The following is a 21,147-nucleotide window of genomic DNA, read 5'->3' as shown; positions in this document are numbered from 1 at the left end:
TTATGAAATATTTTTCAGCAGTGAGAAGAAATGAAGTACTGACACATAAAATAATATGGGTGAACCTTGAATACGTTATGCTAAATAAAAGAAGCCAGCCACAAAAGACCACATGCTTTAAAATTCCATTTATATAAAAAGTCTAGAGTAGACACATCTATAGACACAGAAGGTAACTTAGTGGTTATTCAGGGCTAGGGGAATGCTGAAATCGTGGCACAAAGGGGTAATAGCTAAAGGGTATAGGTTTCTCTTTGTGGTGATGAAAATGTTCTAAGGTTAGTCGTATGATGATTACAGATATCCGTGAATATGCTAAAAACCACTTAATTATACACTTTACATCGGTGAATTGTGTGGTATTCAAATTATATCCCTATAAAGCTGGTTTCTTAAAAAATAGTTGAATTAGATTTGGCCCAAAGGTGCTTTCTCTTTTGAAAAGAAAAAAAAAATCAATATCAATATTTTCACCCAATAAATCTATTTATTTTAAACTTGGTTTAGTATAAAGTCCAACACTATAGATTTTCATCAACATACCATATTAATTAAAAATAAAAGTAAAGAAAAACAAGTTATTCTACATATATTGTTGCTAGAGTATATCCTGATAATTCTATGTGGCTTTCAAAAAATAAAAATGCAAGTCAAATAATACATTTCAATTTTTTTCTTAGAAAATATGCTAAAATATTATAAATTTAGACTATTTAATTTAGACTAAATTTAGACTATTTAAATGTTGTAAAACGAATTATCATTTTAATTCGTTTTGAAAACATTAGAAGCCACAGCATTCAGATAGTTTATATTCCATGATAATTTATATAGACTTTCTTAATCCTATATCTATCATAACTCCCTTTCTCCTTACGATTTATAGTAATCACTGGTCTACTCATCACCTTCATAAACACTGTTGTTGAGTTTCCCATCTCTGTTTTCTAAGGAGCCATAGCTCACTCAGTTATAGGTGTCAATTGAAATTACCCTAAATGTAGTCTGATCAAAAACTATTTAACAGACTTTCTGCATATTAATTTAAAAGTCAAAATTTTGTCTTCTGAAAAAGTGAATTGCACACAAGAAATATATTTAATTATTGTATAGCTATAATATTCACATTTAACAGGATATCACTAGGCTTATATATTTTGAAACATATAACAAGCATTGTTATTTATCAGGGCAAATTCTGTTCTTAAATTTAAGATAAATAGTTCCCATATCAGATACCAAATTGAATAAATGTAACTCTAAGGCATGTTTAACATTAAACCCTGAAACTAATGCTACATTATATGTTATGATTTGACTTTCGGTTACTTTATTTAAATTATCAGCAACCGCTAAACCAAAACCACATAACATGAGTTCAAGTCTAATAACTAAGATGCCACATAGACCTACTCATGGGAGAAATGACCCAAGTATGCCCAAGACCTTTATATAAAAAAGGCAGGTAAAATTCAATCATCAGAGATCTTCATTTACTGTGTATCTTCTTAAAAAAAAATTTTCCATATACATGGCAGATTTTAGAGTTCTCAATCTGAATAGCATTTAAGTCACAAAGAAAACTAGAAGTAAAAGAGTAAAAATATTGTGGTAATTTAAAATATCAAACTATCTACAGATGATAAAATGTATGAATATATATGGCTATAAGTATTTTTAAAAAATCTAACAGTAAGTGGTGTTTCTAGTCAGAGAATAACTATCTAAAGTCAAAATAAAAACAAAGTATCTTGATATTTAATTATATCAGAATACACCTTTCTGCTAGAATTAGTCAGATAATCAGAGCGAGCAAATATGATAATAGCAAGCTATATGTAGAGCAAGTTAAATTATAAAAAAGTCATTCTAAGTAAACTGTCTAATAAAAACTTGCTAACATAAAGGAGGTAGACCGACATACACTTTTAGATAAGTGGCCTCGAATCTTCTAATTTAGCCTCTGTGACAACCACAGAGCACAACATTTTGACTCCAACAAATCCTTCGTTAGAAAGGCTTGGCATTCTTGATGTTATTTTAATATGCTCTATATTCTCAGTTCAGAGATTTCTTTACTTCAAATGAGTCTAGCTATAAATGATATTGATGTCTTAACTATCCAAAATGAAGAAAAACAGCAATTTTCCTCAAAATTTTTCCACTACAATAAACAAAAATATCTCAAAGGCAAAATAGAAGCATGAGCAATTTCCAAAGTCAGAATTCCAGTTTCTTCTAAGCCCTTTTGTTGCTAAACTTAGACCAGTTGAGATTCTAACGGTACGTATTTTGGTTAAATTGGCTACACTACCAACATAGACATTGACCAGTTATGACTACTGCATGACCTCTGCTTCTAAAATTGCCTCTATCTAGAAGCTTTTTTCTCTCTCAGATTCAAGGAGAAGCCTATTATTGACACCTGCCTTGGAGAAGAAAGAAATGAGAAACATTTGCACATGAGGTGAGAAGTGGAAAACAGATTCATTCCTAGAAATTTCTGAGCATCAACTGTGTGCCAATAACTGTGTGAAGAGTCAGATGGAGCTAGGAGTGAACAAATGGAGATCACTGTCTACTATAGGAAACAGACTTAAAATAACTCACAATCATACAATAAATATACAATGGTAGACTGTACTGGATGCTCTAAAGGAAAAATACCGGTTGTTATATGTTGTGGGTTGAATTGTGTACCCCCTGACCCCCAAAATATGTTGAATGAAGTCCTATATCCCCAGTACCTGTAAGTGTGACTTTATTTGGAAATAAGATCTTTGTAGATGTAATCAAGTTAAGGTGAAGTCATAATCCAGTATGACCATCTCCTTGTAAGAAGAGAAGCGATGCAGAGGCAGATTTGCACAGGGAAAGAAAATGTGAAGAGGCACAGGGAATGCTGTGTGATGACAGATGAAGAGATTGGAGTGCTGCACCTACCAGCAGATGAACACCAAGAATGGCTAGTAACGCTGGAAGCAAGGAGAGAGGCAAGGAACAGATTCTCCCTGGAGCCTTCAGAGACAACATGGCCCTGCCGACACCATGATTTCGAACTTCTAGCCTCCAGAACTGAGAGAATAAATTCCTGCTGTTTTAAGTAACCCAGTTTATGGTACGTTGTTAGAGCAGCATCTGGAAGCTAAGTGTAGCAGAAAATGCCTAGGACTGTAGCAGAAATGCCTAAGCTTATGGCAGGAGGGAGGGAGGAGTTCAGGAAAGAAATTCCCTGAAGAAGTAAAGTTGTAGCTCAACATCTGAAAGATGAGGAGGGTCAGCTAATGGAGTGGGAGCTAACGTTTGTTTCCAGGCAGGGACCAGTGTGGTGTGAAAGCCTAAGGAAGCAAGATGTCTGATGTATTCCAACTGAAAGGAGGTAGGTAAAGATGATACCTGGAGACAATGGAGCCAGCATGAGTAATAAGGTAGTCAGGGCAGGCTCATAAAAGCCTCATGGATTGAGAAAGAAACCTATTAGCACATACCTAAGCAGGAGACAGATTCTAGGCACAACTCTCTCCTCCTGTAAGTTCTAACACCATGGAATAGATCATTGAGACATATAAATATCCCTAATAACTAGTTTGCCTCTAATAATATGGCTTCTTCTCAATAGCAAACAGCTTTCTAGAAAAAAATGATGCTGCATTTTTGCAGGCAAATAAAAATAGGAGCTTCCTTGATATCAAGTTTTTCATGGTTTCCAGGTCAAGCATCTGAGAACATCTTTTAGCTGTCCCTGGAGTCCCCCACAGATTGTCTGAAGCTCTTGGGACTTCCTTCTTCCTGGGGAGTCACAGCCAACAACTCAGTAATACTTGTAAACTTCCACTTGGCCTCTGGCGTCCTGGGGCCACTGTGCTAGGGAAGGCCACTGTGATTTATCCACTCTGCTGCTCTGTAGGCAGGCCTTATGTAAAGAGGGAGAGTTGCCACTTGAACTTAGTGCTCTTAACAGATACCTACTGTGTTTATCCTCAAGGCAAGAGAGATCAATAGAAAGCACAAACGTACCTGCTATGGTTTTTCAGCCTTTTCCTATAGCAGGTTTGCTCAGAAAATCTCTTCTATGTTTTTTCTTAACTGACCTCTCGTGGATAAGTGTCCAGAATGTAATGGCCTGAATTATTTCATTTTAAACTAAGATCAGCTCTCTTAAACACTGTATTTATTTGTAGATTCATGTTTTATATTGACCTTTTTTTTTGCACTTCCAGAGGGCGAAAGAGCTCTAGTTGCAACCTCAAGCACTGCAAATACAAATCAATAATACTTCATTCTGAGGCAGGCTTAATTACTTTGTTGTTTTGTCTCTTTCTCTGGGCTAGCTTTTTTCAACTTAGCCATCTAGCTTCTCTATGCTTAAATAAAACTCTGAAGACATAATGGAATTTTAAAAAATAAATAAAATCTGACTGAATTAGCATATAAGTAAAAATATATTTTAGTAAATAGAAATGTCAAATATGTTAATACTACTATAAGAAAAAAGGAGTAGAAATGTTGTGATATATGATATCTAAGATATATATAATATAAAATATATGTATATAAAATGACATATATAAGTATACATATATTTGTATATCTATATCTGTATACCTATATCTATATTGCTTTACATATGCAAGTAGCACTTTTCTAAGCACTCAGTATAATTGGGTACTTAATATAATATCTGCCATATTATTGTAAAGAGAGAAAATATGGTAGAGGAATTTATTGTATAGAAAGGAAACATGGTAGAAGGATTTCCAGAAAAACATTGGCAGGCTTGATTTTCTAATTTCAACTCCAATATTAGTTGTGTGACAGTTACTAAGTCACTTGATCTTGCTTATCATCTTAGGCTCCTCAATTGCAAGTGGGGATAATAATACCTGCCTTATAGTTTTGTCAACGAAATTAAATGATAAAGTATTTGTAGAGCTCTTTGCTCAGTGCCTGACACTGGGAGAGTGTCCAATAAATGGTAGTTATTAATAATAACAATGTATAAACAGAATTACTTTTTAATAATTACTTTTTATGGCATTATAAAAGCAACTCATATGTATAATAATATGATTTTTAATATTTATGTGACTTGGAGTAGAGAGGTGGTGAAGGGGTTGAGTTTTTCTTAAAGAAAAATAGTCTATTGAAACTAAAATCTGGAAAAGCTGAATTCTGTTATGGTATCCTAGAATCTTCCATTTTGCAATACTTACTCGAATAATATAAATTTAAGTTATTTTGGAATTTAAAAGAGTCTATAGTAAATACCTCCATGGGTTACCAACTGTTATTTGTTAACATCTGTCAAATAATAATATAGCTAGTGATTATTGTGTGTTTATCATTGGTCAGCTACTATGCATAGTATTTTACATAGATATGCTTAATTAAACCTCATTGCAACTCTATAAAGTGGCTGCTATCATTATTCCCAGTTTATAGATGAGTTAACTGAGGTGTGATTTATCAAGTGACACAGGTAGTAAATGGCAGAACCTGATTTAAATTGAGGGTGGCAGTTCCAGAGCCCATGTTTCTGACCCACACATACTGTCCGTATAAATCATCCTAAGTGTTCAACACTGGGGCCTACATTAGAGCAATTTCATCTAGGGCTAACACAGATTTTAACAGAGTGGTAAATTGAAATGCATTGATCTAAACTAAAATCCATGAGACCATTAGTAAAACAAAACAATATTTTAAAAATCCAGATAGACAAACTGTATCTGCAAGACCACCTGTAGTTGGATGGTAGGACAAATGACTATAGAATACGAAAAGCTCTATTAGGAAAGAAGACATAGTGGAAGGCCCAACTTGAGCATGTTAGCACTGTCTATAAATCCCTTTCCCACCTTGGTGGCTGATATAGTGCTTCCCCTTCCTCCACCATCCACACTCCCTTGGAGGTGTCTCCTAACACCCCTCCTGCTTCCTCTGTACTCCTTCCTTGTTCCTCTGTCAGTTTCATTACACACTACCTGTGGCATTAAGTGTGCTCCATTATAACTATTGATGCTTGTGAGACTCAAAATACACCTAGATAGTTCTATAATTAAATTAATGCATTGGGTAAATTATGCGTTAGCCAATTAATTTATAATGGAAAAATATACAGGCGATTTAATAGAATCGCTTTCTTCATGGGGAGAATCTAGTGATTTTAAAGGCATCTCCAAAAATAGGGGAATCATGAGGTTACAGACATAAACTGGGCTCACTTATGCATATTGATTTCTTGTAAACAGGATACCTCTTACGAGTACCACAAAAACACTCCCAACTTCAGTCTTTCTAAGTTTCGGCCCTGCTATGCTGTAGAGCATTCATGGAACTATAACATGTATATTTGTAATGATTCTGTTTGTCCTACGAAAGGAAAGGACATATGAAAAAATTGGATAATTACTTTATAGTTTTACATTAAGCAGTTCAAATTTTCAGACTGCATTTTAATCTCAATGTATTTAGAATATGTTTATAGAGTTATCAAATATTTAGAAGTTAAAATATGCATGCTTTGCCAGTGGTTTACTTTCATTTCTATAATATCAAAATATGGTGCACGCTAATATTAAATAGAGCTTAAAGGGTATAACCCATTAAATCAATTTCCACTTAAATACTCTGAATTGTTCTCTAGTAAATTTATGAATTAAAACTAAATATTCAGTGACCCTCTTTTAATTGTAAAAGGTTTAGAGGCTCAGTTCTCATAAATACAAACATGAATTTCGGCAACATCAATATTTAGTAAATGGAAGGCAACACGGACAAAGTAAAAAGACAGAAATGGCTCAAAGAGAAAATTCCACCCTATGTTTAAAGATGTGCTTCCTATAAGAGCTAGAACCTCATTGCTAAATCTTTCCATAAAACTGTTTTATAACATGTAGGAAATCCCACTGTAACTAATGCACTTCATTTTTCAAAAAGGATATCATTTTTGTTTGTTAGAGCATCTTGAACTATCGTCAATAATCATATTTGATGACATGTCCATAGCCCATAGACTCCATACGTATTACCCACTACTCTTGATGGTACACATGTTGGGAGTTATACAATACTAAGAATATAAGTACATATTAAGCTTTTATAGAGTATTTAGTATGTTCCAGGAATTGTAAGAGACTCTTTACATGCGTAATCTAATCTTTGAAAAAACTTGCAATTGTTTCTGAAATTAACATTATGGCCTACTAAAGATTACTCTTATTTAAAATTCATCTACAAATTATGATAAGTTTTTATTCTTAGTTGAATTGTTATATCAATAAAATCTCACTGATGAAAATGTTCATTAATTTGTCATTTAATTAATATGAATGAGTTAATTAAGCTTCATTAATTTATACATAGTTTATTGATAAACTTAGAGCAAATAATGAGTGACTCATCAAAATTATGCCAAATAGGGGTTCTTTTGTCTCTATTTTAATTATAAGAAAGCACGACCTGAGGATCTTACAGCCTTGAAGAGTCAATATGCATCCAAGTTCATGCAGTTGTGCAGATGGGTGTATGATGTTGGAAAGCACCTGGCACCATGTAGAGTTTCCTGAAATATGGCAGAGGGTCTGAGCCAAACTCAGAGCCTGAACCAGGCCATCAGAGGTGCAGCTGAAGGAACCCTGGGCTTCTCTTTGTAGGAAGCTTTGTTTTTGGCTTTCTGTAGATTGAGAAGACAGAACTGTGCCTGTTCTTCTGTCCAGTTCCATGGTCTTGGCCAGAGGTCCCAGGAAAAGGTTACAAGGAAAAGCTAAAAATACCTTTTGGGGATGGATTTAGTGAGTCCTAAATCAGAGGATTTGTTGCTTCAAAGAGCAGATGAAGAAGGTCACTGCAGAGCTGAGCAGCCCTGTACTGAACACAGAATGCCTCCAGTTAAGGGAAGGCTGACAAAAGATCGAACAATTAGTCACCAGGAGCCTGCAGGTTGGGGACCCAGGGAGAATGCCCCCTTGGCAGTGATGACACTTTCCTATACAGTGACTGGAAGGCAGTGGCAGCAAGGCCTAAGGACACACTGAAGAAGCAGAAGCTGACATGTGAAACTTGGTGGAGAGTTGTCAAAGCAAGCCATGACCCCTTCAAATTGGATATATTATTTACACACGTTTTGACTTCAGAGTTTGACAGTCACTCTTCCTTTCTAATAGCCTCTGATAGTGGCTCACCATTCACATTTACTGCCCTCGGTTTTGTATTGTGTCTGTGTAATTCTCTCTCCTTCTCCAGCTGCCACTAGGCGTAATGATAAATATTGCCATTCCTTCAGTGAAGGGAAGGTCTTCCACTCCGTAGAATACACAATCAGGCTGGCTCACAGAGATGGAACGCTGGCATGCTGGCGGAGGAGTGTGGAGAATGCCTAAGTAAGGAGGAACTAACATTTGCGCGGGAGGAATGTCCAGGAGCTCTCTAACTCTGCAGTGAGCATAAGTACTGAGGCTGGACAGCAGCGCAGAAAAGCTACCCAGGGAGGCTGCCACTGAAAGAGGTTTTTTCTCTCCTAAATACTACAGGTAAAACTTTAAAACAAGTTTTTGCGTTGTAAAACAATCACTCTAATTTGAGCTATTATTGCAGCTCTCTAATTATTCCAGTTGGCAGCGACCAAAATAATCCAATCGATCATTTAGCAGGCTGTTTAATTATACTGTGATTCACAACCCCTAACCATTAGATTAGGGTTCTGGAAAAGGATAACACAAATTTCTTCATGCAAATTATCACTCAAAGTTTATTTTGTGAGAGGAAAAAATGTTTGAGGAGAAAATGTTTGATTGTAGTAAAACAAATCTGGGAAGCTCTCTAGAAACCCAAATTTGCTTTGGATAACAATCATTAACTTTTCTCTGCTTATTCAAATTGCCTTATTGTTCATTAGTGTATCGTTCATCAGGTATCCTCCTAAGAATAATAAAAAAATAGTTGTGAATCATTGGGGGAAGTTCGTTTAAATTTAAAAAAAAAGTAGGCTTTATAGAATAATTATAGAAGAAATTCAGTTTTACTACCTGCAAGTGTATAAGGTTGTATAACAATTAGTAGCTAGCAAAATATATTATCAAACACAATCTATACAGATCTCTTCGTTTTATTGCAGCAAAAAGCATATACCATGAGATTTATCTTCTTAAAATTTTAAGTGTACATAACAGTATTGTCACTATGAACACAACGTTGTACGGTAGATCTCTAGAACACAATCATCTTGCATGACTGAAACTTTCCACTCCTGGAACAACCACTCCCTTTTCTCCCTCTTCTCAAATCCTGGCAACCACCATTTGACTTTCCACTTCAATGAGCTTGACTGCTTCAGATATCTCATGCAAGTGGTAGAATCGTGCAGCATTTGTCCTCCTGTGACTGGCTTATTTCCCTTCAGATACTGTTCTCAAAGTTCATCCATGTTGTACCATGTGGCAGGAATTCCTTCCTTCTAAAGGGTAAATGATATTCCATTATAAATATATACCGATTTTTTTTAATCCATTCATCTGTCAGTGGACACTGAGGTTGTTTCCATATCTTGGTTACTGTGAATAATGCTGCAGTGAACATGGGAGTACAGATATTTCTGAGATCCCGATTTCAAAAGTGAGATTGTTGGATCATAGAGTAGTTCTAGTTTTAATGTTTTGAGGAATTTCTATATCGTTTTCCAGTGTGCATGTACTGCTATACATTCCCACCAAAAGTCATGCAGGTCTCTTTTGATGACTGAGTGAAAAAAAAAGTGTTGAGAATATTGTTGAAATCGAAACAAGTGCCACATTGTTACTTAAAATAATTTAGTTTAGGAATATTTTAAAATAACTTTTTTACACAAATTATTATTGAATATTCTCCAACTCTGAATCAATAACCTTTACTTAAGTTTAGACTAAGAATGTATACTATCTTTCTAAAAAGGTAGGATATACTCTTCTCTTGAAGAGTATTCTAGTTTTGTATTTAAACTAAACTTATTTTAGCTGAAAGGAATTCAATCAAGTTCTTATACATGTAAGGTCTGTGGAGACATACCGATTTATTAATAAGAGAGGAGAGAGAGAAACAAGGAGAGAGAGCAGGAGAGGAAAGGATTATATTGGCCACAGATGAGAGACTGGTAATAGCTACTTTTGCTTATCTTCAAAAATGTGCCAACAATTTTTTGTTTGCATATATGTGAAGACTTGAGAAATATTTGAATTAAAACTTTTCTCATGTTTTATCTTTAACATTAAAACTCAAGAGGCCTTTGGAGTACCATACTTAATTCATATCTGTTTTATTGTTGCTTCTGGTTAGGTTTAGCTTACTTGCCAATATTTGATAGAAAAAAGAAAGAGGAAGTGGAATAGGAGGGAGAGGAGTGGTTGAAGGAGAAGGAGTAAGGAATACTCTGCTAACACACAGAAGAGAAGCAAGTACGTTCAATACTATCCCACTTGCATGATACAGATTTCCAGTCTCTGACGTGCCTTAGGTGTCAGGTTATGGTTTAGCGTACAGGAGTTTAACTTTCCAAAACAGTGAAATGATTTAATTAGACTTTTAAGTATTGCAAAAAAAGTAATACCTGTTCTTTAATCTTTTTTTATAGCCAGAGGCTTACATCTGAACAAGAATATTGTTTTTCTTGTTTTTTTAAAGAACATTCATACATTCATTCATTTATTCATTCGCTCACCTAAATCAAGTGCTGACTTTGCCTTAGAACTGTCTTAAGCACAGGGGCTACTGCTGCAAATATGACAAACACATAAATAAGCACAATCTGTATAGAGTTCTTATTTAACTCCTCTAGAGACATATTGGAGGGTGTGGTGATAATTTCATAGAACAGAATCAAATTTGGGAAAAGATAAAAACTGTAGAAAGAGTATATGAAGAAAGGTGTGTTAAAGGATTCCATGCACTCGATAGAAGAGGGGGAGCCTGCCCCTTACTGCTTATACCTCACCCTAACTAACTCCTCTGGGGTGTGCAATAAATAATCTCCCAACTCACACCTCCTCACTTCAAGCTTAACCGGGAATATTTTCTTTTTCTTTAACCCTGAAACCTTTTAATATTCTTTAATTCAAACAAAGGACCTTGATAGGTTGTTAGTGTTTATTTTACTAAAATTTTTATTTGACACATTTCTTTAATTACCTTTAATTGTACATTACAATTTACTCATTTTGCCAATCTATTAAAAATAAGCTGCGTTTTTGTTGTTGTTTTTCTTTTCAATAGCAAAGAGAACTTATCGAAATTAGGCTAGTTGGTCAGCTACCGCTCTTACCAAAATGTGACCATGGATGCCCTTCCTCCAGTGATTAAACCCACAAAGATCATACTGGTGTGCTGTGACTAAGCTACTACTCTCCCTGTTCAAATAGTCCCTTTGACCTAATTGGTAGAGATTAACAGCTTCATAACTAAATTTATTAGGACTGAAAAAGTGAAGGATTTGCCAAGGGGCAAACTTAGATTAATTCCAAGAGACTTAGAGGTTATCACTACAATCAACAGTTATATAAATCCCTCTTTCCTTTTGGACTTGAAGGAGATTTACCTGGAGTTGGGGTTATGGACAGTAGAGTCACTAAGACTTGGGACACTTGAAAATAAATGCCATAATGTTTGGGCTTTGACCTTAACTGTGATTCTTCTCACTCATCATCACCATCATCATCATCATCATCATCATCATCATCATGATGCACTAAATTGCCAGCCATATCTTTCTATTTGGCTCATTCTTCCTAGATTTGAATTTCTATATCTTCTATGAACTATATATAAAGGCTTACTTAGTACAGCTTCTAACATAAGTAAATTCTCAATAAAGTTACTTTTATTAGCAGTAGTAATATTAGTATTATTATCTGTAGACCTTAAGATTTGCTGCAGCTTCAAACATTAAATGTTCAGTCATCCTTGGTCTCATTTTCTTCTAAATTTTTGCTATAGATTGTTGACCACATAAATTGACTGCATTAGCCAGAGCTCTAACTTTTAAGGCAACAGAAATGGGTTTGGGCTGATTATAACAGAAAATAAATGTTTTGAAATTGCCTAGAAACCTTGAGAAACAGAATTGGAAAATAGAATGCAGTCTGGCCCAAATCGCTGCCAAATAGTACCCAAATGACACTGCAGAACTAGCAATACATTTCTGCCACCATAAGGGACTCTAGACACTTTGTTTGTGCTGTCTACTCAAAACAAAAGGGCCACTCCTGGCTCCACTGTCACCTCTGCCTTGGAAAATGGATGATGGTTATTCTTCCTTTAATTATTTTGATTTCTCAGAAACACTGTCTTTTTGAGATGAAAGAGAATACATTTGGTAGAACAGAACACTTGGGCACAGAAAATTTAGGTGCTTTTCATAAGATATAAAATCTTTGGTTCCCAAATTCCATTGTATTACTTTCTACCATACCACACTGTGAAAGAAAATGCAAATAAAAAATAAACCGAAACACCTATGTTTAATGAATTGAAAAGAGGTTCCACAGTGGCTCTAATTTTCTTTATTTAAAAAAAAAAAAAAACATTATCAAGAGTGTCTGCTGTCAGTGTTTTATCTGTGGGTTCATGTGTTTGTGGGATGCATCATTGACACTGTGATCATTCAAATTGGAAAGGCACTGGCATTCAGAAAAAAAACTTTATAGATGAAACAGAACACATACCCATACTATATCTTCATGTATACATTCAAGCCCAATAATTGGCCCAATAACTCTACAAATTTCCCCTGAGAATCTTCCAAGAAAAAAAAAGTTATTCAAATTTAACAAAGATGGGTTTAGAAGTGAGAAATTAATCACTCTCAAATATTGCAGAATATTAGTGGTAAATTTGTGAATTAAACTTGCGTCTCTTCTTTCATGGTGAAGCATTTCAATATGCTAAATTAATCTCTAAATACAATGTTCTGCATATCTTGAAAATATACTAATACGACCACATAAACAAAATACTAAGAATAATTGTGGTTACTTATGCTTATTTTCACAGTAAAGTCTAAGTAAATCATTCCCTACTCTTGTCATTGGTATAAAGTATAGCTTGGACTCAAATTTTGTTTGGAAAGGTAGAGGTGGTAGAAGATAACCCATGTTATCTTAACAGACATCCCCTTGAGAGAATATTGCAGAAGCAAATGCAGAGAAGTAGAGAAGGTAAATTGTGTTCAAGGAACAGTCTGTGTTTTGAGAAAGGGTGGTAGAGAAGGCTTTGATGAGTGGCTTCCAAGGCTTGTATAGTATCAATGGCATGAAACAGAGAGAACAATCCAGGGAAGGAATAATCCTTTAACGGCTTAAGGATTTTGCCTCGTTAAAAAAAAAAAAAAAAAAAAAAAAAAAAAGAAGGCAGCTGAGAAAGATACGAAAAGTACAAAAAGTACAAAAGGAAGAATACCTGAAGAAACAGTGGGAACAGGAAATTATGTGCAAGAGAAATAAGATGAAATCAGGATAAGAGTAAATATCCAACAATACATTATTTGTTTTGATCTGAGATCCCAAGATCTAAAGTAAGGAAGGAAACATCGGACTTGGGAGTCAAAGTGTCTGTAGAGGTGATATACACTGTCTGTGTGCATTGTTAAGTTGTTCAGGGGAGGAACAGCCACTCATCAAGATGGACATTCTCTTTGCAGAAGATATAAAGGTCACTCAATGAACCACATACTTAGCATTAGATCTATGCAAAAAAGAACAAAATCTATAGGCTTGCTCTTTATATCATTCTTCAATGTTCACTAATGGTAAAATGTTTAACTGAAAACTAAAATTAACATAAATATATGAGAGGAAAGGATCATAATAATCTGAAATAGATAAATATAGGTGAGAAGGGAGGAGAAAAAAAGGAGAGATATTGCAAAGATAAAATAAATGGTGATGGATACGGAATCAGCTGAAGAGGACAGGAAGTCAGATCATTCCAATGTTCCCTTCTGTCACCATGACTGAAATCCCATTTGGCAAGGCAAGTAACACCGGGGAAACGACCAAATTACTTGGGATTAGTGCCAAGTAGAAAATGAAGAAAACAAGTTGGCTTAGACACGTTGAATTTGAAAAGCCAATAGAATTTTCGAGAAGAGTTAATCAAATCTGTAGGTTTCTAGGAATATGCTTTCAAAATTGTCAAAGGAATGCGCAGAGAAAGATAAAGAGAAAAGTGGATTCCAGACAGGAAAGAAGATGAGAAGTGGTCTATTGCAGAGGAGACAGGGCAGGCCTTGGAGTGCTTTTGGGAGGGAGGTTTGGGTATCTGGGAAGAGGAAAGAGAAACTTCTGAAGAGAACTAATATTCGAGGATTTGTCTGATGAGTTTCTTTCAAGGACACTGTAAATAAAAAAGCAAAATAGATACTAATATGACATTCTGTATTACTTAGGCCTTCTTCACACCAAGATTAAATAATTTTGTTTTGTTTCAGTACTATTTTACTCTTTAAATTTAGTTTTTTAAAAAATCTGAAATGTATTTTTAAATACAGAATGAAGTAAGGTTAGACTTTATATTATTTTAATGAAGAGCAATTTCCAAAACTTATGTGATTATTAGTGCATCTTTCTGCTTATGTCTTTATAATATAGTAAATTCACACACACACACACACGCATACACATACACACAAACATACACACACACACACGCACACTCACGTTCATGCAGAGAAGTTCCTGCATTCTGTGCTCTCCCAGATCTATTGTTGCTCAGCCAACGCCAGTCATTTTTAAATGTCTATCTCTTTGTATTTGCTAAAGTATAGAAACAAGTTTCTTAAAAATACAGTTGGAAAGTCTTCACTGTGAACATTACGTATACAAGATAAATTTTCTATCGTGGTTGAAAGAATGTTAATTATTTATTCTCAACATACTTTTTTCTAGCCTTATTTCCTAACATCCACATTTTGAGAACAGCATTTTAATTGTTTTAAAAAATATTTCATGTAAGTTCATTATTTTGTATTATTACATGTGTGCTTTAAGTGTTGAATGGCCTTGCCAGTTTTTTTTTTCTGAACCATTAATACTCATTTCAGTTCCTTTTTTCCAAAGAGCAAAGATATTCTCATATATTAACAACACAAAGTTAGTAAATATAACATAGTTTCATCTACTATACATTCCATATTGCAGTTTTGATGAATTGAATGGAGTCCCAATGATGTCCTTTATAACATTTCCCTGTTCTGACACAGGATTCAGTCTACATACTGTATTTAGTTGCTATGTCTCTTTAGTCTTTTAATATGTAATAGTTCCTTTACTTAGTCTTTCATGATGTTTACATTTTGAAGACCAACAGCAAGTTATTTTATAGAATGTTTCTTTGGATTTGTCTGATGCATCACTACCAAAAAATAATACATAACTGTGTTTCTCAGGGTATCAAATTTGAAGGTACCCAGTGTCTCTTTAGTCTGGTTGGCAATGTCAATTTTGAATTCTCTGTCAAGATGTCTAATATCTACACTTTTTTGCAGTTACTATTTTCTCCTTAACTAATAAGTGATCTGTAGGAAAAAAAAACTTTGAGAGCATGCAAATAATCTGCCTCTTGTCAGATTTTTAATTTGTGAATTCTTGCATATTATTTTTTAAGATCACCATCCTTTTTCTATGACACTCACCAGTTCCTGAACACAATTAATTATCTTCTCTTCTGTGCTCCCAGAAGAACCTGTGCATGTCCCTGCTACAGGATGCGTTATAAATATGCACTTATGTAGTTGTCTCCTCCCGTTACTGACTTTTCAAAGGCAGGACAACATATTGCCAACACTTATTTTTCATCTTGCAAATTACTTACATTGTTATTATTAAGGGGATGTTTTATTGAAAGAAATTCTCCAAGTTTTACCATATTAGATTAACAAAAGAAAATGTAAAATGGGGCCCATTTTGTAATCTCTTGAATTTAAGCATATTTAATAAAATCTGGAATGACTGCCTAATAGACTATCAGAAAATAAAGAAGAGATTTTGCTATTTTGATTTTGCATTGAGGTCTTAAAAATGAAAAAATGTTTTCTTTTACTTCAGGGCCTACTGCACTGCATGGCTTAAAGACATGTCTATACTTTCTCGGAATGCTATGAAACCTATAAAATTAGTGTATTTTGGCATGGATTTAACTTTCATTGTCATTCTGCAACACATGCTATTTTGAATGAGTCTTGTGCTAGCATCTGTGCAGTTTTATTTCTAAGAGCAATGATAGACAGAGGCGTATTTGTAATTTGTGTATTCTATCCCTATCTGCCACTCAGTTTCTGGCTGCATGACTGTTCGAGAAGATAGGAGATTGTAAACTTCGCAGTTGTACTTGCACTTATTCCATCCCCGCTGTGCCTCTTCTGCTTTGTATGCATCCCACAGCAGCTGCAGCACTGGGCTTTGTGAAGATATCTGAGATAAATACAAAAATTTCATTTTATTTTGCTCTGAAAAAAATTGGTTGAGTGCTATAGATCTAGTGGATCTTTAAAATCATAATCTCCTTTGTAGAGTCTCCAGGTATCAGCCTAAAAATATGAAGCTCAGAATCTTAATGCCATTTGCTTACAAGGCCATAAAAATTCATTCTTGAGACGTTTTGACCATCTACTGCACTCCAGGCTGAAGGAGGCTACAAGGATAAGTTAAATTGGTCCTGCCTTGAAGGAGACCTGTGCAATAATCTGATGGAACAAGAGTGGGTGGTATGAATTCTCTTTTTCATTTTAAAGAAAAATTTGCCTCCCAGCCAACTTGAGCCCTCAGAGTTACTACGTCTAGTTTCCTTTCTTTTCCACCTCAGAATTGCTGACGGCGACTCTGAAATTTTGGAATTGGCTCAACTGAGAACTCAGATGGGCAGGTTTTTTGAAATGAAGAGTTTGGAAGGTCTCTTCAAACAGTTAGGTTGATATGAGTGAAAATATGTTTAATGAATTTTAACAATTGTTTCTTCAAATCTGCTTAAAAAAAACACTTATTGAAAACAAAGTTAATTTAAGGCAGGCAAATTACTTGGTATTGTAAAAACACAGAATGGAACACAGTCCTTGCCTCAAGGCGACCTGTAGACTGAGGAAGATGACAACTTTATGTGAACTTCAGCTCTTGATTAAAATCAGTAGCCCCCAACTCAAAATCAGCCCTCCTACATCTGTAGACTTAAGGACAGGCCAGACTACATTGACTGGTTTCAACAGCCACCATCAGTGGTGTAGACTCCTGCTCCTGAAAGAGCGGGTCAAAGACTTCCAAAGCCATTCAAGAACTGCTTAGAAAAGCAGCATCTCGGGCCCAACACAGAACTTGGAATCAGAATCTGCTTTTTAACATGTTTTAGGTGATTTAGATGCACATTAATATTTAGGAAGCAGGTTATAGCAATGTTATTATTTTATTTACATTTAAATAATAATGTTAATTTGCAAAGTTGATTTCACATGAGATTGCACTTTATACCGCTTCATGTTATTTATTTATTCCTATAAAGCCCTAGTGTCCCCCAGCTCTGCCCCTTTGCTGAAAGTCTTTGAAGACAGTGTAGCTAAATAACCCTGTGCAGTTGCAAGAGAATCAAAAGAAAACATTATCATTCTGGTCACTGGCAGCAGCACCAGCTGTTATGTAATTTTGTTATAAAGCTATTTCCTGCTACTGGAGGGTTTGAAATAACATTTACTTGTATAATTCTAATTCTATTTAGTTTATCCATCCGGGGCCAAATAAAAAGCATAAATTAATCCACTATGAATATGTCAGGCAGATAACCATTTTAAAATATGAGAGAATTAAATGTTATTTACAAATACTTTATAACCTTATCAAAATACCTTTTTGAAGATCTCTAAACATCTATCATATATCTCAGATTTGACCCATTATTGTTCATCAGAACAATATCTTCCCAACTTTCATAGTTCTTAGTATGCTTTGGAATATACAGGATATACTGAGAAAGATCACGAGTAAAGAAGGAGCTATTGAAAGAATGGAGATAATGTCCCATCTTAATGGAGGGTGGGGTAATGAGGCTTCCCCTATTTCTGCACTCTATGGCTCATCTCTCAACTTTAAGTATGCAACTAGTCAATTGTAAGGCCTTGTTAGCTCTAAAATCCAATGATTCTAAATTTATTTTTATCTTGATCTCAAAGGTTTAGAAATGCATATTACAACATAAAGCAGCTGTGAATGTATGAATGTGTGTGTGTGTGTGTGTGTGTGTGTGTGTGTGTGAGAGAGAGAGAGAGAGAGAGAAAGGGAGACTGAATTCTGACACAGAATTCAGTCTACATACTGTATTTAGTTGCTATGTCTCTTTAGCCTTTTAATATGTAATAGTTCCTTAGTCTCTCATGATGTTTACATTTTGAAGACCAACAGCAAATTATTTTATAGAATGTTTCTTTGGATTTGTCTGATGCATCACTACCAAAAAATAATACATAACTGTGATTCTCAGGGTATCAAATTTGAAGGCACCCAGTGTCTCTCTAGTCTGGTTGGCAATGTCAATTTTGAATTCTCTGTCAAGATGTCTAATATCTACACTTTTTTGCAGTTACTATTTTCTCCTTAACTAATAAGTGATCTGTAGGAAAAAAACTTTGAGAGCATGCAAATAACCTGCCTCTTGTCAGATTTTTAGTTTGTGAATCCCTGCGTATTATTTTTTAAGATTACCATCTTTAAAAGGGAGAGGGAGAGAGAGAGACTGACTCATCATAAAGTCTTGCTTCCTCAAATTGGGAATCTTCATGAAAGAGGAGAAGTTCCCAGTCACCTTTCAAGTCCCTCTCTGCCATCTGAGCATGTCCTGGAGTCAACATGAAATCATGTCCTTTCAACAGCAAGGTTGTTCTGTGTGGCTGGGCCTTTGTGAGTTCACCCTTGTTGCTCCTTCTCATCCTCAGTAAAGTACAAACTAATCCTTGGATCCCAGGAATCTAGTTCTTAGAACTTTATTTTTGGAGGCTAGACTCTGACTCTCTTCACTGTAGCTCAGATAACACCCCACACCTGAAGCCACTTGAACACTGCATACTACCACTGCCAGAGCCACTAGACATCTTTCCTTCCTCTGTCCTAGAAAGGACTTGAATCAGTCTTAAGCTTATTCTGTTTTAGGACTGGAGGGGTGATGGGGCAAGGGGACAGGGCTTCTCTTTTGGTCAGTTTTCCTAACCCACAGTGCAGCTTGTGGCAGCAGGGTCTCTTTATCCTTTGCATCTAAGACATAGTGTTTAGCCCAAAGCCTCCATGCAGGTAAGGCTGTTACAGGACTTGGAAGGCCAAGAGCTGACAGTTGCTTCTATTAGTACCATTCATAATTAGCTCACCACAAGAATTCTCACATGTTCCCAAATCTAAAGGAATATTACAGACGTATTTTGGGAGCAGGATTATATGTAAAAACATAAATGTGATTTTAACTTTTACATTGGCCAATACAATTATTGATAAATGCAAATATCTACAAAATAAAAAGACATTTTCCTTGGTTTTCATTTTACGTGGAGTCATGTCTAAATCAGAGAAAAACAGGAAGATGAAACTGGTCATATTGAGAGAAAAATATTATAATATGATCAGGAAATATGTCATTTGATGAAGTAGGAGAACAAATGGAAAAGGAAGAGGCAGAAAAAGAACAATTGAAATAGAACTGAGAAAAAGATAGGCCCAAATTACGGTAACTCAAAGTATGAGCAGGAGGGAAGTGAAGGCAGGAACAAAGGGTGGTGTACAAATGTGGAAACGTAGGAAGATGAGAGGTAACATCCAAGGGAAAACTAGCATACCTCAGAGGGAAAAAAGAGCAAAATCAAAGAGGCAACCAATATAAAAACGGAAACAAAAAGTGTCATATAAGATGAAGAAATAGAGATTCACAGGTTGCCAGAGGAAACAGAATAATGACCAAATATAATGAGTTATTGAAATGAAGGGGCATAACACAATAAGAACTCTAAGAATGTGATAAAGTATGCCTAGAAGGATGCAATGTTCAAATTAAAAAAAAAAAAAAACACGAAACAGAATCCCGAATTAAATGGACTGGAGAAGAAGCACAAGAATAGTTTGAAAATAAAGCATTCCTGGGAGTTAGAAAACCTCTATTGTAGGCATAAATATCCCACAAATTCATTCTGTGACCCAAGCAAGTAATGATTATCCACAGGTTTTGATTTCCTCAGCCGTAAAATGAGACAGTTATCACAATGCTAAATATTGTGCACATGTGTGCATGAATGTGTATGTGTGTACACATTTCTTTCTTTTCTTTCTTTCTTCCTCTTCCTTTCTTTCTCTTTTTCTCTTTCTTTCTTTCTTTCTTTCTTTCTTTCTTTCTTTCTTTCTTTCTTTCTTTCAACAACTCTTTCTTAACAATTTTTTTTTTTGCTCTTTTTCTTTCTCTTTTCTTTTTCTTTCTTTCTTTCTTTTCTTTCTTTCTTTCTCTTTCTTTCTTCCTTTCTCTCTTTCTCTCTTTCTCTCTTTTCTCCTCTTTCTCTCTCTTTTCTCCTGTTTCTCCTCTCTCTCTCCTCAAAATAAAATCTATCCTTTCAGCTATTCATTCTTCCCATTCACTATTCATCCTATTCCTTCCTTCCTTCCTTCCTTCCCGGCTATTTCTTCCTTCCTTCCTTCAACTTTCTTCATTTCTTTTCTATATTAATATAATTTTCAGGAGCTTCTGTTTTCTTTCCATGTATAAAAGAAAGAATGAACTTTTCTCCTTAATCCTGCTTGATTGGCCAGGGGGTCGATTGAGACCTGTTATGCTTTGACCAGACCAGGCTTTTTTAAATTCCCTGTATGGGCTTTGCGGCGGTTTTCACTAATTGTTGGGCTTCTGGTGGCTTCTTTCGGAAAAAAAAAAAAAAAAAATCAAACATTTAAATTTCTTTTTAAAACAGAAACAGTTTTTCTCAGTCTCAGAAGTATCCTACCATATGACTAAGGCCTAACTTTTCAGGTAAAAGATAATTCTATTTTTCTAGATAGAGGGAAAAAATATATTTATATTATAACATATATGAATTATAATTTATTTTAATGTAGGCTATTGTAGTCTTTCCTATTGTGAGACAATTGTGAAAGGAAAAACTTCTAAGTGACAGGAAAA

The 21,147-nt window shown here is 35.0% G+C and overlaps 1 protein-coding gene across 8 annotated transcripts in view; it reads right to left on the bottom strand.

Moving 5' to 3' along the window:
- The window catches only part of NALF1 (NALCN channel auxiliary factor 1), a 538,865-nt gene that overhangs the window by 286,019 nt on the left and 231,699 nt on the right, over positions 1-21,147 (bottom strand). The window contains exon 2 of one of the 8 annotated variants that reach the window (XM_039866308.1): positions 15,268-16,433. The exons of the other annotated variants lie outside the window; for them this stretch is intronic. Within the exon in view, the coding sequence (XP_039722242.1) occupies positions 16,230-16,433 (204 nt within the window). The 3' untranslated portion in view covers positions 15,268-16,229. Of the gene's footprint in view, positions 1-15,267; positions 16,434-21,147 lie in introns of those variants that run through there. 8 annotated transcript variants of the gene reach the window in all.

The sequence above is a fragment of the Pteropus medius genome, unplaced genomic scaffold (genome assembly GCF_902729225.1).
Source record: "Pteropus medius unplaced genomic scaffold, Ma_sr-lr_union100, whole genome shotgun sequence".
NCBI classification, from domain to species: Eukaryota; Metazoa; Chordata; class Mammalia; order Chiroptera; family Pteropodidae; genus Pteropus; species Pteropus medius.
This window is presented reverse-complemented; position numbering and strand designations above follow the sequence as displayed.